The 20,450-nt window shown below is 41.0% G+C and overlaps 1 protein-coding gene and 1 long non-coding RNA gene across 2 annotated transcripts in view; one reads left to right on the top strand and one right to left on the bottom strand.

The window, feature by feature from the left end:
* LOC106580521 (zinc finger matrin-type protein 4) overlaps positions 1-20,450 on the top strand; it is a 196,659-nt gene that overhangs the window by 165,761 nt on the left and 10,448 nt on the right. The window contains exon 6 of the mRNA XM_045703277.2: positions 8,591-8,687. Coding sequence (XP_045559233.1) covers positions 8,591-8,687 — 97 coding nt within the window. The remainder of the gene's footprint in view (positions 1-8,590; positions 8,688-20,450) is intronic.
* On the bottom strand, positions 13,848-19,411 carry LOC145862405 (uncharacterized). The gene is made up of 2 exons (XR_014381836.1): positions 19,294-19,411; positions 13,848-17,210 (listed from the first exon to the last, which is right to left on the bottom strand). It is a non-coding gene; the product is annotated as an uncharacterized LOC145862405 (long non-coding RNA).

The following is a 20,450-nucleotide window of genomic DNA, read 5'->3' as shown; positions in this document are numbered from 1 at the left end:
TCCTCGCCAATTTGTTGATATATATGTTGAAGAGGGTGGATCTTAAGCTGCATCCCTGTCTCACCCCCGCGGTTCTGTGGAAAGAAATGTTTGTGTATATGTATTTTATAATGTTCTGTTTTTTCCCCCAACCCTACTTTCCATCAATTTGTTTAGCAGACACTCATGCCAAATTCAGTCAAAAGCTTTTTTGAAACCAACAAAGCAGGAGAAAATGTTGCCTTTGTTTTGGTTTGTTTGTTTGTCAATTAGGGTGTGCAGGATGAATATTGGGGAACATGCCAAAGCTGAGGATGATGTTAAAGAGTTTAAGTATAGACAATTGGAATTTCTGGTCTGTATATTTTACATTTCATGTAGGATACCATCAACATCACAGGCCTTTTTGGGTTGGAGGGTTTGTATTTTGTCCTGTAATTCATTCAATGTAATTTGGAGAATTCAGTGGGTTCTGGTAGTCTTTAATAGCTGATTCTAAGATTTGTAATTTATCATGTATATGTTTTTGCTGTTAGTTGTTTGTTATCTTCTCTAGGGCCAGTGGGACGATTTCGTCACACCTACGTAACAGCCAGTGGAATCCCGTGGCGCGTTATTCAAATACCTTAGAAATGCTATAACTTCAATTTCTCAAACATATTACTATTTTACACCATTTTAAAGACAAGACTCTCGTTAATCTAACCACACTGTCCGATTTCAAAAAGGCTTTACAACGAAAGCAAAACATTAGATTATGACAGCAGAGTACCCAGCCAGAAATAATCAGACACCCATTTTTCAAGCTAGCATATAATGTCACATAAACCCAAACCACAGCTAAATGCAGCACTAACCTTTGATGATCTTCATCAGATGACAATCTTAGAACATTATGTTATACAATACATGCATGTTTTGTTCAATAAAGTTCATATTTATATCAAAAAACAGCTTTTTAGATTAGCATGTGACGTTCAGAACTAGCATACCCCCCGCAAACTTCCGGTGAATTTACTAAATTACTCACGATAAACGTTCAGAAAAAACATAACAATTATTTTAAGAATTATAGATACAGAACTCCTCTATGCACTCGCTATGTCCGATTTTAAAATAGCTTTTCGGTGAAAGCACATTTTGCAATATTCTGAGTAGATAGCCCGGCATCACAGGGCTAGCTATTTAGACACCCAGCAAGTTTAGCCCTCACCAAAGTCAGATTTACTATAAGAAACATTTTATTACCTTTGCTGTTCTTCGTCAGAATACACTCCCAGGACTTCTACTTCAATAACAAATGTTGGTTTGGTTCAAAATAATCCATAGTTATGTTCAAATATCCTCTGTTTTGTTCGTGCGTTCAAGACACTATCCGAAGTGTAAAGAAGGGTGATGCGCACGACGCGTTTCGTGACAAACAATTTCTAAATATTCCATTACCGTACTTCGAAGCATGTCAACCGCTGTTTAAAATCAATTTTTATGCAATTTTTCTCGTAAAAAAGCAATAATATTCCGACCCGGGAAAGCGTGTTTACGTTCAAAGAGAGAGAAAATAAAAACATGGGATCCCCTCGTGCACGAGCCTCAGTCTGATGGTACTCTGACCGGCCACTATCCAAACGCGCTAATGTTTTTCAGCCAGAGGCTGGAATTACATCATTCAGCTTTTTCCCGGGTTCTGAGAGCCTATGGGACCCGTAGGAAGTGTCACATTACAGCAAAGATCCTCAGTTTTCAATAAACAGAGCCAAGAAGAACAAGAACTTGTCAGACAGGCCACTTCCTGTAAGGAATCGTATCAGGTTTTTGCCTGCCATATGAGTTCTGTTATACTCACAGACACCATTCAAACAGTTTTAGAAACTTTAGGGTGTTTTCTATCCAAAGCCAATAATTATATGCATATTCTAGTTACTGGGCAGGAGTAGTAACCAGATTAAATCGGGTACGTTTTTTATCCGGCCGTGCAAATACTGCCCCCTATCCCCAACAGGTTATAGAGCCAAAAAGATTGGAGAAGGGGTTTATCCATACATCTCCGTTTTGGATAGATAACTCTTTGTGTTGTTGTTTGTTTAGTGTGTTCCGATTTTCCCAGAAGCTGTTAGATTCTATGGATTCTTCAATTACATTGAGCTGATTTCTGACGTGCTGTTCCTTCTTTTTCCGTAGTGCATTTTTGTATTGTTTTAATGATTCACCATAGTGAAGGCGTAGACTCAGGTTTTCTGAGTCTCTATGTTTTTGGTTGGATAGGTTTCTCAGTTTCTTTCTTAGGTTTTTGCATTCTTCATCAAACATTGTCATTCATTATCATTGTTGTTAATTTTCTTAGGTTGCTTGAAATGTTCAGATTTGACAGGGAAGCTGAAAGGTCAAATATACTGTTAAGGCTTTCTACTCACAAGTTTACACCTTCCCTATTACAGATACACGTTTTGTCCATGAAGTTGTCTAAAAGGGATTGAATTTGTTGTTGCCTAATTGTTCTTGGTAGGTTTCTACACTACTATCCATCTATAGCATTTCTTAATATTATGCAGTTCATTTGGCTTTGATGCATCGTGATTGAGTATTGCTCTGTTCAGGTAGACTGCGATTTTGCTGTGATCTGATATGGGTGATGGTGGGCTGACTGTGAATGCTCCGAGAGACTCTGGGTTGAGGTCAGTGATAAAGTAATCTAAAGTACTACTGCCAAGGGATGAGCTGTAGGTGTACCTAGCATAGTCTCCTTGAAGCCTACCATTGACTATGTACAGATCCGGCGTGCGACAGAGCTGCAGGAGTTTTTGTTGGTTGCCTTGTCATAGTTTTGTCTAGAGGTGCATATTTGGTGCATAATACTGTCACCTCCAGGTAGGTGTTTGTCCCCCTTTGTGCTTAAGAGTGTCAGGTTCTTGTCCAGTTCTGGCATTTAAGTCACCACAAACTAGTACATGTCCCTGGGCCTGGAAATGGCTGATCTCCCCCTCAAGGATGGAGAAGCTGTCATCGTTAACCTCTTACATCTAGACGGTCCGCTAGCGGAACACCTGCTCCAATATCCAATGATAGGCGTGGCGTGAATTACAAATTCCTCAAAAATCCCCAAACTTCCATTTTTCAAACATATGACTATTTTACACCATTTTAAAAGACAAGACTCTCCTTTATCTAACCACACTGTCCGATTTCAAAAAGGCTTTACAGCGAAAGCAAAACATTAGATTATGTCAGCAGAGTACCCAGCCAGAAATAATCAGACACCCATTTTTCAAGCTAGCATATAATGTCACAAAAAACAAAACCACAGCTAAATGCAGCACAAACCTAAGATGATCGTCAGATGACACTCCTAGGACATTATGTTATACAATACATGCATGTTTTGTTCAATCAAGTTCATATTTATATCAAAAACCAGCTTTTTACATTAGCATGTGACGTTCAGAACTAGCATTCCCACCGAACACTTCCAGTGAATTTACTAAATTACTCACGATAAACGTTCACAAAAACATAAATTATTTTAAGAATTATAGATACAGAATTCCTTTATGCAATCGCGGTGTCCGATTTTAAAGTAGCTTTTCGGTGAAAGCACATTTTGCAATATTCTGAGTAGATAGCTCGGCCATCATGGCTAGCTATTTTGACACCCACCAAGTTTGTTACTCACCAAACTCAGATTTACTATAAGAAAAATTGGATTACCTTTGCTGTTCTTCGTCAGAATGCACTCCCAGGACTTCTACTTCAATAACAAATGTTGGTTTGGTTCCAAATAATCCATAGTTATATCCAAATAGTGGCGTTTTGTTCGTGCGTTCAAGACACTATCCGAAGGGTAAAGAAGGGTGACGCGCCCGGCGCGTTTCGTGACAAAAAATGTCAAAATATTCCATTACCGTACTTCGAAGCATGTCAAACGCTGTTTAAAATCAATTTTTATGCGATTTTTCTCGTAAAAAAAGCGATAATATTCCGACCGGGAAACCCTGTTTTCGTTCAAAGATGAAAAAATAAAAACATGGAGTCGTCTCGTGCACGCGCCCCCAGTCTCATTGTTCTCAGATCGACCACTATCCTAATGCGCTACTATTTTTCAGCCAGTAACTGCAAAGTCATCATTCAACGTTCTGGCGCCTTCTGAGAGCCTATGGGAGCGTTAGAAAATGTCACGTTACAGCAGAGATCCCCTGTTTTGGATAGAGATGATCAAGAAGGCCAAGAAATAGTCAGAGAGGGCGCTTCCTGTTTGGAATCTTCTCAGGTTTTGGCCTGCCAAATGAGTTCTGTTATACTCACAGACACCATTCAAACAGTTTTAGAAACTTTTGAGTGTTTTCTATCCAAAGCTAATAATTAAATGCATATTCTAGTTTCTGGGCAGGAGTAATAATCAGATTAAATCGGGTACGTTTTTTATCCGGCCGTGAAAATACTGCCCCCTATCCATAACAAGTTAAAGTATGGGTATTCTATTGGGGGTATAAAGGTAGAACACATGAGGAAACGTTTCTCTGTTGAGATAATTTCCTTATTAATTTCTAGCCAGATGTAAAATGTTCCTGTTTTGACTAATTTAATAGAGTGGGTTAGGTCTGCTCTACACCAAATTAGCATACCCCCGGAGTCTCTTCACTATTTCACAACTTGGAGTTTGTTGGATTGGACTAACAGCTCTCTGGGCAACCAGTGGGTCCATCTCCTCTATACCATGTTTCTTGTAGGTTGAAAATGTTAGATTTTTCCAATTTCTTTGATGAAGTCTGGGTTCCTGCTCTTTAGGCCAAAGGCAGATGACCTCAGACCTTGCATATTCCAGGATGAGATAGAAAAAGCTTCTTCGAACACAAAACTTTTACTATCACTCCCTTGAGTGCTATGGCCACCCTTTCCTGCTGGGCCCTCAGGTCGTTTGTGCCCGTGTGAATTATAATGTGGCTGGGGGACCCAAGTGTGTCCTCTGACAACAGCCATTTGAGACAATGAGGAGCAGCCATTTGAGTCAAGGGATGAGCTGTAGGTGTACCTAGCATTGGAGTCTCCTTGAGTGGATGTGTGGGAGTTGTCAGGAGAGCTATCGGAGGGGGTGGGGTCTGTTGGGTTGGTGGGTCCTGTACTGTCTGTCCTATTATGGTGTTGAGGTTGTGGTCCAGGTCTGAGGTGGGCTGTTTTGCTGGCTTCTCTGGGGGAGTGTCCTACTCTCTGTCACACCTCAGCTTTCTCACCTCCTTCATCACTGTTAGCTGTGCCATGTGTTTCTCACCTCCTCCTTCACCGCTGTTAGCTGTGCCATGTGTTTCTCACCTCCTCCTTCACCGCTAGCTGTGCCATGTGTTTCTCACCTCCTCCTTCACTGCTAGCTGTGCCATGTGTTTCTCACCTCCTCCTTCACCGCTAGCTGTGCCATGTGTTTCTCACCTCCTCCTTCACCGCTGTTAGCTGTGCCATGTGTTTCTCACCTCCTCCTTCACCGCTAGCTGTGCCATGTGTTTCTCACCTCCTCCTTCACTGCTAGCTGTGCCATGTGTTTCTCACCTCCTCCTTCACCGCTAGCTGTGCCATGTGTTTCTCACCTCCTCCTTCACCGCTGTTAGCTGTGCCATGTGTTTCTCACCTCCTCCTTCACCGCTAGCTGTGCCATGTGTTTCTCACCTCCTCCTTCACTGCTAGCTGTGCCATGTGTTTCTCACCTCCTCCTTCACCGCTGTTAGCTGTGCCATGTGTTTCTCACCTCCTCCTTCAGTCCTGTTATCTGTGAAATGTGTGTCTCTCCCTCCTCTTTCACTGCATTTAGCTGTGCCATGTGGTCCTCTCTCTTCTCCTTAAGTTCTCTCACCTCAGTCCGGAGTGCAGCCAGTTCTCTCAGATAGCCGTCCATCTCCACCTCCCGCCCTCCGGGTCTTGTTGGGGGGGGGGGGGGGGGGGGGGGGGGGTTGTTGTGCTGGTCTGGTTTGTTCTGTCTGGATTGTGTGGACTAGCTCTCTGAGCTCCACCATGTCTCTCTCCAGCTCGGTGAATTTATCCCTCTCAATGATGGAGGAGCAGTGCAGTTGTGGGACCTGGGTGTGTTCAGTGCTGGGGGGGTGTGATCAGACTCACTCAGGGTGGGGGAGTAGTCACTGATAGAGAGCTTTTCCTGCTGTGCTCACTCTTTGATCCCGTAAAAGTCCTGCTGGAACTGCTTGAGGATGCCCTGCACCATTGCTGTCCCAGACTTGTACACGTTGACAGAGGTTGTTTCAATTTCCTCTATGTCTAGTATTCTGAGTTTCCACCCTGGGCCAATACCCTCTCTCTTGACATAGGGGTAGTGTGCTCTTATAGCACTGTGCCATGCCAGGGGATGTTCTGTGTGGAAAATTAAGTTGCTTACGTTCCCCTCTTTGTAGCAGTCAGCAAATAGTTTCTCTGGATTGTCCTTGAGGAGCTTATTTTTGTTCTTATTCCGTGCCATGTTATTTTTAATATCCAAAGGTTACTGCACAGGGATACGCCATGGCGCAGGGGGCTTCAAAAGGCTCTGCATTTGGGTGGGGGAGGCTGTGAAACTCTGCTGCCATTGTTAGGCTCAATAGTTTTCACACATCTCACTTCACAGTTCAGTGCTAATTGAAGTTGCAGCCAGGCCTGTTCTGTCCTAGCAGCTTGGTAGCCTTATTTACACGCTGTATATGACAAAATTACTTATAGATTATTGTATTTTACTTTTTGGCTTCAGAAGTAGGTTCAGACTGAACATCACTGTGTTGGATGGTATTTCCAGGTTTCGGTTTGTTCTAAGATTTTTCTTGATAGTCCTTGGTAGTAAGAATCCATTCAGGTAATTTTGTCCAAAATCAAGGTTTTAGGTATGGAATTTTGATTTGGTTTGAATGTTTTGATATAGAGGGTAGTATCCTGTATAAGTTTATCTACATCTATCCCACTATAATTCTATTGCTTTTGCAGAACTCAGGAGCTCATGAGCACATAATCTCTCTGTCAGTAAGAGTTCTCATCCCCTCTAGTCTTCTACTCTATTTAGTGACAGCATGCTGACCAGGTATTTTCAATAGAGAACTAACGATTCCATATAGGACTCTCCAGTGGGATAGAATAGTGAATGTATACACATTAACCTCTTGACGGTCGCCTAGGATAGGGGGCGCTACAGCGATTTTTGAAAAAAAATTGTGCCCATTGTAAACGGCCTCCTACTCAAACTCAGAAGCTAGGATATGCATATAATTAATACTTGTGGATAGAAAACACCCTAAAGTTTCTAAAACTGTTTGAATGGTGTCTGTGAGTATAACAGAACTCATATGGCAGTCAAAACCCCGAGACCGATCGTAACAGGATGTGGAATTCTGAATTGCGGACTCAACTTCATCACTTTGCCTATAAATCACACCGGGAGCAATGGTTCATTGAGCACTTCCTATTGCTTCCACTAGATGTCCCCAGTCTTTACAAAGTGGTTTGAATCTCCTACTGTGAAAACTGACACAATGAGAGTCTGTGGAACGTGGTCACATGAGGGCCATCACCATTATGACGGAATCTTATTGGAGCTGTGGTTGAAAAAGGCCCTAAAGATTTATGTTATACAACGTTTGACATGTTTGAACGAACCTAAATTTAAAAAAAAATGCATTTTATTGAAAGAGGAGTCCCGCGGCCGACAAGCTTTTGGAGCAGCCTTCAGAACGCGCTAACAAGAACAAGCTATTGGGACGTAAAGGATTAACTTTTTCGAACGAAAATACATTTATTGTGGACCTGGGATTCCTGGAAGTGCTTTCTGATGAAGATAATCAAAGGTAAGGGATTATTGACAATAGTATACAAGAGTAGATTTGATATGCGATTGTTCCAAGATGGCGCTGACCTGTAACGGTAGCCTATTTTTCTGAGTATCGCATCCCCTTTTATCGCAAAATGTGATTACCCAGTAAAGTTATTTTTAAATCTGGCATTACAGGTGCTTTCAAGAGATATTCATCTATAAATCTTAGAATGACAATATTACATTTTAAAAATGTTTTCGAATAGTAATTTAGTAAATTGTAGCGCTGTTTCACCGGATGCATGAGGGAAAATAGTTAGTCAACGTCACGCGCCGATGTAAAATGCTGTTTTTATATATAAATATGAACTTTATCGAACAAAATAATGCATGTATTGTGTAACATGATGTCCTAGGAGTGTCATCTGATGAAGATTGTCAAAGGTTAGTGCTGCATTTAGCTGTTTTTTGGTTATTTGTGATGCATGTGGTTGGTCGGAAAATGGCTGTGTGGCTACTTTTACGATATACTCCTCTAACATAATCTAATGTTTTGCTTTTGCTGTAAAGCCTTTTTGAAATCGGACAACGTGGTTCGATTCAGGAGAGGTGTATCTATAAAACAATATAACATAGTCCTATATTTGAAAAAATATATATATTACATTTTGTTACGCTAATGACGATAGGATTTTTTGCTGGATGTCAGCCCGACCAGGGGTTAATTGCATTTGTGGTGGAACATTGTACTTTGGAACTATGGAACCATGTTCAATCATTTAGATTGAAACAAATACATACACACCTGTATAATCGTGTGTGTGTGTGTGTGTGTTCTTATTCCAGGTCTGAAACGTAGCTATACGTGTGAAGTCTGCAATGTCACACTCAACTCTGTGGCACAGTACCATGCACATCTGCAGGGCTCAAAGCACCAAAACAAGTGAGTCTTCTCCTCTGTCTGTTTAGCTGCAGTACACAATGTCACACTTTGTTTTCTCCTTGTCTGATGGTGAGTTGCCAGCATGTAAATTGTATTGCGTTTGGTTTACGTATATGTATGCTATGCCCTTGAAATTCAATTGGCACTTTCATGGAGGGTTTTTACATTTTGCATCAGCCATAAAATAAAAAGCTGAGACCGAGTGAGCAAAGTATCAGAGGGGAGTAGTGAGAGTCTCTCTGCTGGCTTTGGGCATCTTTAGATATTTTTCCACTTATGTTCAATCTCATTGAAAGCAATTAATTTTTAAGGAGGAGAAATGTGTCTAATTGAGACATTTTTCCACTTCTTTCACATTGCTGCTGCTAATTGGTGGCCATGCCATGGTGCCTGCAGGAGCGAAACCCAGATCAACAAGCGCTTGTTCTACTGTAGACACAACACCCAGAGCCCAGGCTAGCGCCAACAGGCCGCGCTCATCAGAGTGAACAAACAACTACCGCTAATACACAACCATAATGCACACACAACCATCTAACTCAAACAACTAGTGCTAATACACAACCAACACACGAAACTAACAGTAAGTCTTCTAACTCAAGCGGGCCATGCTGAAACATGATCAATACCCAGTGTTCAGAGTCAAACACGCAGCTTTTGTCCTGAAACAGTATGTAGGGTCGGTATGCAGAGACAGAATACATATGTAGGGAGGGCAGTCAGAGGATGACCTGGTATTGGGCCCAGCTCAGCACAGCCTGGCCAGTTGGTGTGAATTGATGGGCTTTTCCATGGTGCATGTCCTAGAATGAATTCCCCCTGTAGGACCCTCTCTGCCCGTACATGTCCACAGGGATCCAGGCATCAAGCGACATGACACTTTAGCCCTGCACCTTAGTCACGCTCCACTGCACTGCCTCGTTGGTGCTAGTGGCTTTCCACACAGGCAGATCCACCCACCCCAGTAGGCCAAAGCAACTTCTCTTCTCATTCTCTCTCTCTGGGTGTATTTAAGTCATTGCTTTATGTCAGTTTACCCAGATAGAATAGCTATCCGGTGCATGTGACAAAAATTCTCTCTCCAGAGAGGGCAGATATGTCATTGTTGTCTCTTGTCCTATATACAGCCAGACAAATAGAAGATGGCAGTTTATATGAAAGCAGTGGTGCATTTGATGATTTGGATTATATAGTTACTTTTTAATTTGATGGAATGACTTCACAGAGAAGGGTTAGACTACAGTAAACACTCATCAACAGTTTGTCAGTCATTTGTCTGAATACTATTTCCACTGAAAAAAATGATGCACTATAAAGTGCATGAGGTCAGGTTAGGGTCATATTGACCTCCCCAATCTCATCACAAATTGATACCAGCAAGCCAAAATTCACGAACTTAGCATAGCTAACTTGATCCGAGTCCAAGAACTTCAGAGAGGAAATTCTATTTTGACTGAGGGTGGGGGACAAATTACCCCATTCACAATATGCTTACTAATGACATGTGTGATCAATACTACACTAACAAGCCTGCTACAACCTTACAAAGCCTGGATGCTTAAATACTTAAACCCATGCCAGTGCTGCTGGCATCTGAAGCAGAAACTATGCCACAAATCAAGGTCGTCCTTTCATTTACTAACTCAATTTGGCTGTCTGACATGTTTGTCTTTTCACTTTCCAAGTATTCTTCATCTGAGCACACCGTAGCACTGTACCAGTCAGTCGTTGTCCTGCGCTTCATTTGAGCACACAGTAGCAATGTACCTGTTTGTGTCTCAAATGGCACCCTATTCCCTATATAGTGCACTCCTTTTTGACGAGGATCCATCATTTGTCCTTCCTTGTTACGGCATAAGGAGTCTTTTAGGAGGGGCTTGTCTGGTCCAGGCTGCTGAGACAGAAATAGCCTGCTGGCTGTGTGAGCTGACTGAGGTCCCATCTCCTCCCCAGTCTCAAGGTCTGACTGAGTGTTAGGGGTTTATGCTGACTACAGCAGACTGACTGAGTGCACAGACAGGGATCCTAGACGTGGCTGTCGACTGGCTGGTCAGTGTGAACTAAGGAGAAACTGGAGAGGGAACCCGTTTGACCTCTAGTTCAGGACAGGCGAGGAGGGAGGAGGAGGCACTGCAGCTCTCTCTTTCTCTTCTATCACTGGAGGTCAAGAACCATGTGACAGCGCAGTAGCCTATCTCATACATACACATTACTTGAGTTTATTGTTAAATGTTCTGCTAAGATACCGACATCTCTGGCGATGACCTAGTGTTGGACCATGTGAACAAGCTTAGCCTATAGATTTACATTTCACTTGAGTCATTTAGCAGATGTTCTTATCCAGAGCGACTTTCAGGAGCTATTAGGGTTAAGTGCCTTGCTCAAGGGCATATCGGCAGATTTTTCACCCAACAAGAACATTTCCCAGGACATAGACATATCTGATATTGTCAGAAAGCTTAAATTCTTGTTAACCTCTCTGGTATCATTGGGACGCTAGCGTCCCACCTCGACAACAGCCAGTGAAATTGCAGGGTGCCAAATTCAAAACAACAGAATTCCCATAATTATAATTCCTCAAACATACATGTATCATATGCCATTTTAAAGATAAACTTCTTGTTAATCCAACCACAGTGTCCGATTTGAAAAAGGCTTTACGGCGAAAGGACACCATGCAATTATGTTAGGACAGCGCCTAGCCACAAGAAACCATACAGACATTTTCCAGCCAAGGAGAGGACTCACAAAAGTCAGAAATAGCGATTAAATGAATCACTTACCTTTGATGATCTTCATCTGGTGGTACTCCCAGGACTCCATGTTACACAATAAATGTTTGTTTTGTTCAATAAAGTCCCTCTTTATGTCCAAAAACCTCAGTTTAAATTGGTGCGTTATGTTCAGTAATGCATTGTCTCAAATAACATCCGGTGAAATTGCAGAGAGCCAAATCAAATTACAGAAATACTCATCATAAACATTGATGAAAGATACAAGTGGTATACATAGGATTAAAGATAAACTTCTTGTTAATCCAGCCGCTGTGTCAGATTTCAAAAAGGCTGTACGGCGAAAGCACACCATGCGATTATGTTAGGACAGCGCCTAGCCACAAAACACCATACAGACATTTTCCAGCCAAGGAGAGGACTCACAAAAGTCAGAAATAGCGATTAAATGAATCACTTACCTTTGATGATCTTCATCTGGTGGCACTCCCAGGACTCCATGTTACACAATAAATGTTTGTTTTGTTCGATAATGTCCCTCTTTATGTCCAAAAACCTCTGTTTTGTTGGTGTGTTTAGTTCAGTAATCCAAAGGCACAAAGCGCGCTCTCAACATCCAGACAAAAAGTCAAAAAAGTATAATGAAAGTTCGTAGAAATATGTCAAACGATGTTTAAAATCAATCCTCAGGTTGTTTTTGTCATAAATAATCAATAATATTTCAACCGGACAAAAGCTTTGTCAATAGAAAAGGAGAAACAAGAAAGGCGCACTCCCGATCACGCGCTGGACTCATGTCTGGAAATTTCCACTGTCCACTCATTGAAAGTGCTGTGTCGCCCTCATTTTTCAGAGTAAAAGCCTGAAACAATGCCTAAAGACTGGCCACATGTAGAAGAATCCATAGAGATCATGAACTGGGTCCTAAGTCTTTCTATCCAAATCTACCAATTATATGCATATCCTAGCTTCTGAGCCTGAGTAGCTGGCAGTTTAATTTGGGCTCGCTTTTCATCCAAAATTCCAAATGCTGCCCCCTACCCTAGTGAAGTTAATCTAACTGCACTGTCCAATTTACACTAGCTATTACAGTGAAAGAAAACCATGCTATTGTTTGAGGAGAGTGCACAGTTTTGAACTTGAAAAGTTATTAATAAACAAATTAGGCACATTTGGGCAGTCTTGATACAAAGTTTTGAACAGAAATGCAATGGTTCATTGGATCAGACTAAAACTTTGCACATACACTGCTACCATCTCGTAGCCAATATCTAAATTGCACCTGGGCTGGAATAATACATTATGGCCTTTCTCTTGCATTTCAAAGATGGTACCATTATTTTATTTTTTTAAACGGTTGTTTTTCTTCTTTGTATTATCTTTTACCAGATCTAATGTGTTATATTCTCCAACATTCCTTTCACATTTCCACAAACTTCAAAGTGTTTCCTTTGAAATGGTACCAAGAAAATATATATCCTTACTTCAGCGCCTGAGGTACAGGCAGTTAGATTTGGATATGTCATTTTAGGCGAGAATTGAAAAAAAGGGGCCTACCTGCCGCCTCTAGATGTGGGTTAACAGACCCTGAGATGGTCTTTCCTATGTGTAATGTCATCATGCACTGCAAGAGATCAAGACACAGGAGCAGCCAGGCTCGGAAATAAGAGCCTGGGTCACAACATGCATTTTCATGATCAAACGTGAAGAGGGGAAGGTAACGAGGCCGGTGGGAGCGTAACGAGGCGAGGCGAGGGCACGTTGTGTGATTGAGACCAGTCCCTCCGCTCTTCCACTATTGATAGGTCAAGCAGACAGCCTCCTTACCATGCCGTCACAGATCCCTCGCCCAACTATCTCCATTCCCCGCTGCTCGCCTGCACTCTTCTCTACCCTCCCTCCCAGCCTCCCCCGTCTCTCCCTCCCTCACACATACTAATGGTGTGCAGAAAGACATTAGACGCTGCGTTCTCTCACTCTCAGTTGCCATGTCAGGTTGGATGTTGTCGTAGTGATTTGTTATTGCTGCTCGTTTCCCATGTTGTGTGGAATCGACCATCCAAAAAAAGAAAGCTGATTAATGCATGATGTGACGGTTGGCTCACGTCTCAGGTTTGACACACAATTCATTGCATCATGTAGCACTAGTCAGACATTTGTGAGGTAAAACAATTATTCAGCCTAATGATAATCTATAAATATAACTTTATAGGCTTGTATCCCAAATGGCACCCGGTTCCCTAGTGCACTACTGTTGACCAGGGCCCATAGGGCCTCATTTGACTTTTGTGACCATAGCCATCTTTCGAGATTATGTATTTTAATAACCTTTATTTTAGCAAGTAATCCCATTGAGACCAAGGTCTATTTTTCAAGGGAGCCCCTACAACATAAAAACATACAATACTATAAGAAATTTAAGATGATATGGAGATTATTATTTTTTATTTCACCTTTATTTAACCAGGTAGGCCAGTTGAAAACAAGTTCTCATTTACAACTGCGACCTGGCCAAGATAAAGCAAAGCAGTGCGACAAAAACAACAACAGAGTTACACATAAACAAACGTACAGTCAATAACACAAAATAAAATAGAAAAATCAATCTACAGTGTGTGCAAACGTAGAAGACTAGGGAGGTTGTCAATAAATAGGCCCTAGAGGCAAAAATTATTACAATTTAGCATTAATACTGGACTGATAGATGTGCAGATGATGATGTGCAAGTAGAGATACTGGGGTGCAAAAGAGCAAGAGGGTAAGTAATAATATGGAGATGAGGTAGTCGGGTGTGCTATTTACAGATTGGCTGTGTACAGGTGCAGTGATCGGTAAGCTGCTCAGACAGCTGATGCTTAAAGTTAGAGAGGGAGATATAAGACTCCAGCTTCAGAGATTTTTGCAATTCGTTCCAGTCATAGGCAGCAGAGAACTGGAAGGATAGGCAGCCAAAGGAAGTGTTGGCTTTGGGGATGACCAGTGCAATATACCTGCTGGAGTGCGTGCTACGGGTGGATGTTGCTATGGTGACCAGTGAGCTGAGATAAGGCGGGGCTTTACCTAGCAAAGATTTATAGATGACCTGGAGCCAGTGGGTTTGGTGACGGATATGTAGTGAGGGCCAGCCAACGAGAGCATACAGGTCACAGCGGGGCTTTGGTGATAAAATGGATGGCACTGTGATAGACTACATCCAGTTTGCTGAGTAGAGTGTTGGGGGCTATTTTCTAAATGACATCTATGAAGTCAAGGATCGGTAGGATAGTCAGTTTTATGTTTGGCGGCATGAGTGAAGGAGACTTTGTTAGGAAATAGGAAGCCGATTCTAGATTTAATTTTGGATTGGAGATGCTTAATATGAGTCTGGAAGGAGAGATTACAGTCTAACCAGACACCTAGGTATTTGTAGTTGTCCACATACTCTAGGTCAGAACCGTCCAGAGTAGTGATGCTAGTTGGGCGGGGGGGGGGTACTGGCGGCAATCAGTTAAAGAGCATGCACTTAGTTTTACTAGCATTTAAAAGCAGTTGGAGGCCACGGAAGGAGTGTTGTATGGCGTTGAAGCTTATTTGGAGGTTCGTTAGCACAGTGTCCAAAGAAGGGCCAGATGTATACAGAATGGTGTCGACAGAGTATATTGCTATATTCTATTATTGAGAGTATAGCAGACTCATTGGGTGTAGATTTTATGGTGGGATTGGTATTCCACTGAAGCTCCTCTGTGTGACAGGGAAAAGGGTGGTGCTGTGTGTCCTCTGCTACGGACGTGACCATAAACCTAATGTATTCAACAGCTGAAATACAGCCGTTAAAACGGTCAAAGGCAGCTTGATTCATTCTGTTTGTCCTGGTGGCTGGTGCCGTGCTGAACCTTGGATATGAAACAGAATGGAACAGTATGATGAGGGCCAGTGTTTGGATGTGCTCTCCCACCTGCTTCTCCCTAGTCACACACACTGATACTGCTGCCTTCTCTCTTTCTGTCCCCTGTCCCCCACGGTCACAAAGAGAGAGATAGTGGGTAGGTATGTATGCTTTCATCCAGCCCCCCAGCACAACTGCTGCTCAGCGTACTAAGAAAGCCCACACACTCCCCTGGAGACAGGCCGCTAGATAATAACAGAAAGGCAGGCCCATGCATTCTGCTGATTGACAGTCTGTCTGACATGTCTCTGAATTCTACCTCTCCTCCTTTCCCCCCCTCTTTCTTTTCACTGTGATGATCAATTTACCACCAATGCTGCCTGTGTCCCGCTTCTCTACACACAAACACAGTCATCACTGTTTTGTTGTTTCTGATCTTCCATTAACAAAGGAACCCTAGTCAAAAAATCCTCTAGGATCCCCCCAAAAAATCTATTAGAAAATCCTGTCAGATTTTGGGACCTATCCTATAGGATGTTATCCTTATAGGATCTGTACAGTTTAACACAAATGTTCAGGTATTTGTGCCATATTTAGCTGTGAGATTGTCCAATAAAGCTGTATTTATCCAATTCTAGTGTCCATACAGTGTGGTCTGAAATAACAATGAATAGAATAATGTCGATACTATGGCTTGATAGGTTATAATAAGTAGGCAGGGTGAATTATTTGGCTGCTTCACAAATCAAAATCAAATGAAATTTATTTATATAGCCCTTCGTACATCAGATGATATCTCAAAGTGCTGTACAGAAACCCAGCCTAAAACCCCAAACAGCAAGCAATGCATGTGAAAGAAGCACGGTGGCTAGGAAAAACTCCCTAGGAAAAACTCCCTAGAAAGGCCAAAAACCTAGGAAGAAACCTAGAGAGGAACCAGGCTATGAGGGGTGGCCAGTCCTCTTCTGGCTGTGCAGGGTGGATATTATAACAGAACATGGTCAAGATGTTAAAATGTTCATAAATGACCAGCATGATCAAATAATAATAATCATAGTAGTTGTCGAGGGTTCCATAGCCGCAGGCAGAACAGTTGAAACTGGAGCAGCAGCACGGCCAGGTGGACTGGGGACAGCAAGGAGTCATCATACCAGGTAGTCCTGAGGCATGGTCCTAGGGCTCAGGTCCACCGAGAGAAAGACAGAAAGAGAGAAAGAGAGAATTAGAGAGAGCATATTTAAATTCACACTATGGGAGCTCTTTCTAGAGCCCCAGGTTAAATTGTACATAAGAGCATTTTTTTAACTCTATAAATTGTTAAACTAGGGAGAAATGTGTGTTCACAATCAACCTAAATTGAAATGTTGATTTATGTGGACAGTATGTGTTACTACACTATACCCTGATGAAGACAGCTTGTCTGTCGAAACGTTGGTTATTAGGTTATTAAATTATTGCATCTGAGCTCCTAGTGTACAGCTCTCCTTTTCTTTTTCAAGTTAGTAAATTACACAACCTCATGTTTTGACCACATCAAATTGAGGGTAATTACACATACTTTTACCTCCCCTAGTCAAAATATCCTATAGGATTAGGGATTTTTCCAATAGACTGGTTCCAAAATCTGATAGGATGTTTCTATTGGATTCTTGTATTGGAATCCTATCGGATCATATTAGATAAAATATAATCCTATAGGAGTCCAATAGGACCGTCTCCAAAATCTGATAGGATTGAATCTATCCCATATTGTGGTGGTGTGTGGAAGAGGTTGAGAACCTTAGGGAATGATCACAGTTGATTGCCTTCAAAGATATGGAGATTGTGTTCCAGAGAGACACAGGAGAGAGACTGCTCCTCAGTTTACTGGTCTTTAATTTTGATTGCAGTTCAACATAAATGTTCAGGTTTCTGTGCCATATTTAGCTGTGTCAAGAAAAAACTACATATTAGATTATTTAAGATTATTCTTGCAAATATCCTGAATGTGGACAGTATGTACACAATTAATGTACACTACATTAAACAACCTCATGTTTTGACCACATCAAATTGAGGGTAATTACACATCCATTTTACCACAGATTAGTGTTATTATTATACATCTTAATTGTAATCACAAGTTGCAATGACACAAAATTGAATACTTAAAACAGATCAATATCACTGGTTTTGTACCATTGATTTTGTCATACGCACCAGCGGTTTTAGGACTTCTACAATCATTGTCAAACTCAAATGGCAAGAAAATTCAGGGTGCTCTCTGTATAAGTCACTGGCCTCACACAATTTGAGAGTCAAACTATCACTCAAAAAACAGCCAACTGTTGTAAGTGTTGATATCCTATGGCAGGCCGTGATTCGTTAAAGTTAAATAACAAAGCAACTTGTTTGCTTCCTTCCGCGTTTCGGCAGCCTCACAAAATTCCGACATTCTAGAATTTAGATGGCTGTATTCAGCAACTTCTCTTTAACCAGTGATATGTGACTTCATCTCAGATTCACTGTGGCTTTGAATAGTGTTCATTTAAACATTTTACATTTACATTTTAGTCATTTAGCAGACGCTCTTATCCAGAGCGACTTACAGTAGTGAATGCATACATTTCATACAATTTTTTTTTTCTTCTTTTTGTACTTGGCCCCCCGTGGGAATCGAACCCACAACCCTGGCGTTGCAAACACCATGCTCTACCAACTGAGCTACGGGGAAGGCTAAAAATACATCTACCTCACCGGCTCCTCTTGCAGTGTCTACATTTACATTTACATTTTAGTCATTTTTTTAGCAGACGCTCTTATCCAGAGCGACTTACAGTAGGGAATGCATACATTTCAAACAGTGCATACACACCAAACATTTACCCCTGCTCTATTGATTTCAACTTGATTGTGATTGACAAATAAGTGCTGCGTTTCTCTTTCCGTTTTAGTGACCCCCAAATCAAAACGCATCACACCAAAATGTAGCTGGTTGTCTTTAGACGGTTTTCGTCTAAGTGATGAAAATATTTCCAGTTTCCATGTGGTTTGAGAGTTGTGTTAGTTTCAACAGCCATACAACCTGATTTCCCCCTTAATTGCCACTTGTCAGAACAACAGGGTTTTTGGTGCATATGCAGTTTATAAGGGGATTATTTAAAAAAGATATAAGTACTATGATTACTATTGTGGCACATGTATATGTAGGTAGTGCATTTTATGTTTAGGTTTTTAATATATCACAAACTGTATTGATTATTGATTTGGACACTTCAAAAGGGTGGGTATAATTTGTGGAACGTTCCAACAGGAATCTATTCCAAAAACTTCGTAAATAACAAGGTTTCCAAAAAACAACGCATACAAAGTTGTATAGTGGCAGAATAAGATACCGGGTAGGGAGTGGTCTATTTCATTGCGTTTTTCACTCATCACGTTTATTCCGAAAAATGTCTGTCCTCACTCTGGTTGCCTATGGACAAACATTAAGAATAAACTACGTGGTGAGTTGATGCCTATTCGGCAGCTAGTTAGCTAGGTTTGTATGCGTTGTTGGTTGGCAACCTTTTACTTTACGTTTTTTGGAACAGATTCCTGTTGGAACGTTCCACAAATTATACCCACCCCTTCAAAACAGTGTTTTGACTTCGGGCTATTTGTCAAAGGGAAGGAGCGACATCATTTTCAACTTATGTTTTAGGAATATAAATGGAACTTTCAACTTTAATTTCCATTTATATTCTACTTATTTAGGTAAAAACTGTTGAATGAGTCCAAAAACTCATGAAAGAGTTTCACATAAGGCACATACTGTATATTTAGCAAAAACCAACAATATAAACATTTCTCATCTGCTATAACTATACAGTGACTTAAACATTATATGCAAATTGCTACAACTTAGCTAACTAGTCAGCTGATGGGCAAATTGTGGCTAACAGTAGTTTCTTAGCTAGCATAAAAACGAGTGCATAAAATGCTGCCCGACGAAAATATGACAAACTTAATCAGGAAATACTGTACTCACACAGTGAAGGATATAACAGTTAGAATCTCTGTTTTCAAACGTCATTATTCTATACCCAGCCACAGGCAGCGAGCTGAATTTGGTAGTTAATTAATACTGCAAGCCTGTGTTAGTTATAACATCACCAGTCACTCTTAAAGGGACAGGTTTTCTTACAAGTGAATAAAACCAGAAATGAATATAGAACTATTGTTTTCTGATCAACGAAAATGTTGTAATTGTTGTTGTATTGTAGTGGAACTAATGAAAACAAACTATAATTTAATGGGTTCAATTTGAAAAAAGTTATAATAGGATTCTGATTGGGGTGACAAAATCCTATATGATTGCGTGAATCATATAGGGTCCAATAGGATTACTTTTTATTTCCATTAGGAAAATAGGATTCTGGTAGAGGTGACACAAAATTGTGAGAATCCTATATGATTCTGTTGGAAAAATCACTAATCCTATAGGATTTTTCTGACTAAGGAAACTTTTATTCCCTTGATATTTCCTTGTCTTAGAAAATACATAGTATTCCTTCACTCCCAAGAACAGTTCAAAAAGAAAGGTATTGTATTGACTTGTTATATGACAAGTCAAACAATAGAGGCTATATCCTCTTTCATAGAATATTTCATTTTCCTATTGCCGATATATGACAGGAAAAGTCACTTTCGCTGATGAAGCCGAGCACAAACACCCTCAAGCTATGAAGGCTTATATTTGTCATCTATTATGGTCTCAGCTAGGTATTATTAACATCAGTCAAGACCATCAGTCACGATAAAAAGGTATTGCCACACAGACATACAGAGGTGTAGGATGTGTGAAATGCAGTTGTGTCTCTTTGTATATGAAAGGTCAGTCCCATTATTTATCTAGGAAACTTCCCCCTGGTGCATTGACCATTCCAACCCCTACCATTATTATTTTGTATTTGTTTTTATTTGCAACAAAAACAAGTGATAGACAACAGTACAGATGAAAATATATATATTTTTTAAATGGTGTGCAGGTGTGGTTGGAAGCCCATGGGCTTTGATGAAAACCACACCACAAAAAAACGATATACAATACACACACACTTGATCACACATGCACCAGTACAATAATCAGAGAGAAAGCAGAGAACTTACTCACTGTATGGATCCTGGCTACACTTTACTAAACGA

The sequence above is a fragment of the Salmo salar genome, chromosome 20, assembly GCF_965601325.2.
Source record: "Salmo salar chromosome 20, fSalSal1, whole genome shotgun sequence".
Lineage (NCBI taxonomy): Eukaryota > Metazoa > Chordata > Actinopteri > Salmoniformes > Salmonidae > Salmo > Salmo salar.
The sequence above is the reverse complement of the archived record's forward strand: the minus strand, read 5'-3'. Positions and strand labels throughout refer to the sequence as shown.